The sequence below is a fragment of the Penaeus vannamei genome, chromosome 20 (genome assembly GCF_042767895.1).
Source record: "Penaeus vannamei isolate JL-2024 chromosome 20, ASM4276789v1, whole genome shotgun sequence".
In the NCBI taxonomy this organism is placed as follows: Eukaryota; Metazoa; Arthropoda; class Malacostraca; order Decapoda; family Penaeidae; genus Penaeus; species Penaeus vannamei.
Window position 1 is genome coordinate 17,112,400 of NC_091568.1, and position 5,000 is coordinate 17,117,399.

General features: G+C 49.0%; 1 protein-coding gene across 1 annotated transcript in view; it reads right to left on the reverse strand.

Annotated features, from left to right (window-relative positions):
* Positions 1-2,982: 2,982 nt before the first annotated feature.
* LOC138865255 (basic proline-rich protein-like) overlaps positions 2,983-5,000 on the reverse strand; it is a 5,867-nt gene continuing 3,849 nt past the window's right edge. Inside the window, exon 2 of the mRNA XM_070135120.1 lies at positions 2,983-5,000. This exon is cut by the window's right edge and continues 496 nt beyond it. Coding sequence (XP_069991221.1) covers positions 3,313-5,000 — 1,688 coding nt within the window. The 3' untranslated portion in view covers positions 2,983-3,312.

The following is a 5,000-nucleotide window of genomic DNA, read 5'->3' on the forward strand; positions in this document are numbered from 1 at the left end:
GTGGCTTGGAGAAGGTGGGCCTTACCAGTCTTCCTCCCCACAGATACAAACTCATTGGCAGTGCTAAATATAAACGGAAATGCTGAGAGGGGAATTGCCCCTCCCACCCAACAAGTGTGGCGGGCTGTGGGTCCTGTTAGGAGGGTGACTGCCTGTGCTCAGGATTTGAATGGAAGTTGCTCATCCAGTCTACATTTTGGCAGATGCCAACCCAATGTGAGGCCTGTGGGGCAATGCCTAAGGGAACCCTACAGGCGGATGTTGGGCCCTGCAGTCTTTTGTATGGTGTAATGTTGGTGGGAGTGGCAGAGTGGTATACACCTGAAGTGACTGCCTGAGGTTTAACCTCAGGTGGGCTGTCTACGTGGAAGCTTGGAACATCCAGACCTTACGGCAGGAAGATAAATTATTCCTGCTATCGAGGGAACTGAAGTGGTTAGGAATTGAAGTGGCTACCCTCTTGGATTTGAGAAGACCTGGCAGCAGCACGATCAGTATGGGTGGGTACACTGGTTGGGCCATCTCCAGCCAACTTTAAACTTCCGTATTTAAGGTTGATAAGCATATGGCACTGAGACTGAAGCATGCATTTGGCTTTGACTCTTATTGCATCACACACTACTACTGACATGTGTAAACTTGATGAGAAAGAGGTATTATATGCCAAACACATGTGGCTGACAAATGCCCCTGGTGAGAAATTCGCACTGTACTAGGCGATTTCAGTGTAGTATCCAGCTGTGAATGAGCTGGCTATAAGATGTCTGTTGGTCCCCATGGCTAAGGAGCTGATTTCATTAATGAGAACAGCCTTCTTTGGGACTTTACTAGGGATTTTTGGCTGCTAGTATCAGAACATCTCTGGACTTACTATAGCATTTTGGGTACTGAAGCCAAGGAGACCGACCGCATTCTTATTAGCACTGTGGAAGATCTTCCAGAACTGCCAAGTTTACAGGAGTACAGAGTTTTCTGGCACTGATCATAGATTGGTTGTGGCGACCTTATTGGTCCATTTCAAATCCCCTTGTCTCTCCAGTGGCCACTCTAGGGTGTTTCACCTGTATAGATTGAGGAAAGCGGAGTATACACAGAGGTTTGCCTCAGCAGTCTCTAATCAGTCAACAATACTTGAAATCCTGGTGGACCCTATATCTATATGGGATTCCTTTAAGTGGAAAACACTTGATGCAGTGCAGGAGTCCATTGACGAATGCCCAAGGACAAGGCAAAATTTCATCTTGCTGGAGACTCTGGAGGCCACAGATGTATGTCGCATGGCACGTCTTAATGGCAATTGTTATTTGTGCTATTCTTGGTATGCAGGGCATGGACTCTGCTGAGAAGGGGTAAGGAACAGTTCATGAATCTTGCTGAGGTAGGCCATTTCCTAGGAAATGACCTTCATACTGCCTACCAGGCCCTGAGAAAACAGCTCTACCCCCTCCTCACAAATGAATAGTCCACTCAGTGAATGGACAGGCCATTTCACATCATGTTGGAGTTATGAATGTTGGACTTTGTTGAGCAACTGTATCAGGTTGACCCTCCAGCGATATCGCAATCCCTGTGCTGGACACACCCGTTAGTGAGGATCCTCCTAGCCTGACTAAAGTTAGGGAGGCGATCTCTAAGCTGATGGGTGGGAGAGCTGCAGGCATATGTGATAACCCTGCTGAACTGCTAAAGGCTGGAGATGAACCTATGGCATGGGGCTTGCATAATGTCCTGGTTGCCATCTGGCAATCCAATACCATTCCCCCTAACCTGTTGAGGGGCGTGGCCATACCTCTTTGGAAGCGGAAATGGGATCGTTGGGACTACCCACTACCCTGGCATCATAATCCTCATTATACCAGGTAAGGTTTTCACCCACATCCTGAACAGATCTACTCTTTGAGTCATTGTAGAATACTGTTGTGAATTCCCCATTGGGCTGCTTGCAGCCTATATCGACCTCAAGAAAGCATTTGACTTGGTGCATTGTGAATTGCTATGGGAGATCCTGAGACAAATAATCCTTTGTATCTGGTTGCATTACGGAGTTGACAAGACTCTGTGCCTCCCCTTTGAAAGGTTTTGTTTTTTATATTTTATTTTTTATTACTATTATTATTATTTTTTAGCATTATTGCCGTTTTCCAATGCCCATATTTGTCTTTTGATTTATTTTATCCAGATGGTAATTAGTTATTTTCCTTGCACAGACTCCATATAATCTCTCTATGTAGAAAATATATGGAACATATGATTACTTGTGTCATATATCTCATTTTTTTTGTAATTTTGCAACCTGTGTCGCCGATCACAGCAGCCAGGAATACGGTGCACAGCAAGAAAATGGCGTCTTCCGTGGAGCCGGCGCTCTTCCAGTCATCGATGGGAATAATGCTAAAGCCCCCTTCTAAGCGCCAACTGAGTTAGATCACATTCCAAGAGGTTTGTGCACTCGTGGCGAGTCTTTACCAGCTTTACCATAAGTTAAGACAACCGTACATGGAGGAGGCCGGTGGGAAGACTTGGGAAGTAGTGGCTTGGGCAGCTCGACCAGACCTGTCGTGAAGAGCTTGAGATAGGTCCAGGTCCCGTCTGGGGACTCACCAGGAGGGATCCCCGTGGTTGGAAACATCGGCGTCAACTTTGATGATATATATGTATGTATATGTATGCATGTATATATGTATATCTGTATGTAAATGTACAGTGTATGAATATGTACACACACACTCACACACACACACTGAGGAGCAAGGAGGATAAAATAAAATACGAAATGCTATGTAATTATATTATATTAATAACATTTAGAAAAATAAGAAAATATATTTCTACATGAGCATTCATTGGTACTTTATGCATATGGATTGCACCTTATAACTAGCAAAGTATATATATGTATATATATATATATATATATATATATATATATATATATATATATATGTATATATATATATATATATATATATATATATATATATATATATATATATATATATATAACTCCTTTATTTGTTTATACGAAAATACCTAAGTTAAATAAGTCAATACTCAAGTTTTCACACTTGGAATGTGTGAACAATTTATTATCATTTCCATTTTCTTATATTATTTTCTCATTTTCTTATGTGTTGGAAAGCAGCCGGTTTACTCTCATCCTCTTCGTTTTCATCTCTGTGAATTTTTGCTTATCTTTATCGGTGTCTTTTGTCTTTGTGCTTCTTTCATCTCTCCGTTCATTCCTTTTAATATTTTTTGGTCATTGTGTTTACTGTTTTTATCATTTTTTTTGTTTGTTTGTTTCCAAGTGTTCTATTTGTCATTTTCGTGGCTCTCCTGACTGTCATCGTCATCTTCCCTGGAGTCGTCATCCCGCAGGCCCGCAAAAGACTGGGAACGGGAGGGGATGAAGAAGGCGGCCTGCCCCCGGTTGGAGGCGAAGGCTTGCGGGGGCTGGGCAGGCTGGCTTGCGGCGAGCAAAGAGAACGCGGGTTGGCTTCTAGCAGGAGCAGGGGCGACAGGGGCGGCAGCAGGGGCAGAGAAGACTGGCTGGCTTCTAGCAGCAGCAGGGGCGACAGGGGCGGCAGCAGGGGCAGAGAAGACTGGCTGGCTTCTAGCAGCAGCAGGAGCAGAGAAGACTGGCTGGCTTCTAGCAGCAGCAGGGGCAGAGAAGACTGGCTGGCTTCTAGCAGCAGCAAGGGAACGTTGAGGAGCTGGGGCAGGAGCAGGAGCAGGGAAAGCAGGCTGGATTCTAGCAGGAGCAAGGGAAGGCTGAGGAGCTGGGGCAGGAGCAGGAGCAAGGAAAGCAGGCTGGATTCTAGCAGGAGCAGGGGAAGGCTGAGGAGCTGGGGCAGGAGCAGGAGCAGGGAAAACAGGCTGGATTCTAGCAGGAGCAGGGGAAAGTCGAGGAGCTGGGGCAGGAGCAGGAGCAGGGAAAGCAGGCTGGCTTCTAGCAGGAGCAGGGGAAGGCTGAGGAGCTGGGGCAGGAGCAGGGAAGACTGGCTGGCTTCTTGCAGGAGCAGGGGAAGGCTGAGGAGCTGGGGCAGGAGCAGGAGCAGGGAAGACTGGCTGGCTTCTTGCAGGAGCAGGGGAAGGCTGAGGAGCTGGGGCAGGAGCAGGAGCAGGGAAAACAGGCTGGATTCTAGCAGGAGCAGGGGAAGGCTGAGGAGCTGGGGCAGGAGCAGGGAAAGCAGGCTGGATTCTAACAGGAGCAGGGGAAGGCTGAGGAGCTGGGGCAGGAGCAGGAGCAGGGAAAGCAGGCTGGATTCTAGCAGGAGCAGGGGAAGGCTGAGGAGCTGGGGCAGGAGCAGGAGCAGGGAAAGCAGGCTGGATTCTAGCAGGAGCAGGGGAAGGCTGAGGAGCTGGGGCAGGAGCAGGAGCAGGGAAAACAGGCTGGATTCTAGCACGAGCAGGGGAAGGCTGAGCAGCTGGGGCAGGAGCAGGAGCAGGAGCAGGGAAAGCAGGCTGGATTCTAGCAGGAGCAGGGGAAGGCTGGGGAGCTGGTGCTGGAGCAGGCTGTAGACGGAACACGCGGCCCCTGTTCGGTACGGGGGAGAGCTGGAACGGCAGAGGAGCTGAAGCAGGGAGAGCAGGCTGGCGTCTAGCTGGGAGAGGAGAGGGTTGGGCAGGGGAGAGCTGGGAAACCTGAGTGCCAGGGAAGGCAGGCTGGCTCCTGACGAAACCGAAGGAGAGCTGAGGACCTGGAGCGGGAGCAGGGAAAGCAGGCTGAGATCTAGCAGGAGCAGGGAAAGCAGGCTGAGATCTAGCAGGAGCAGGGAAAGCAGGCTGAGATCTAGCAGGAGCAGGGAAAGCAGGCTGAGATCTAGCAGGAGCAGGGAAAGCAGGCTGAGATCTAGCAGGAGCAGGGGTGAGCTGAGGAACCGGTGCCGGAGCAGAGAAGGCAGGTTGACTTCTAACGGGTGCAAGGGTGGGTTGAGGGGCTGGGGCAGGGAAAGCAGGGGCAAGGACGAACTGCCGAACCGGCGAGGGAGCCAGGGAAG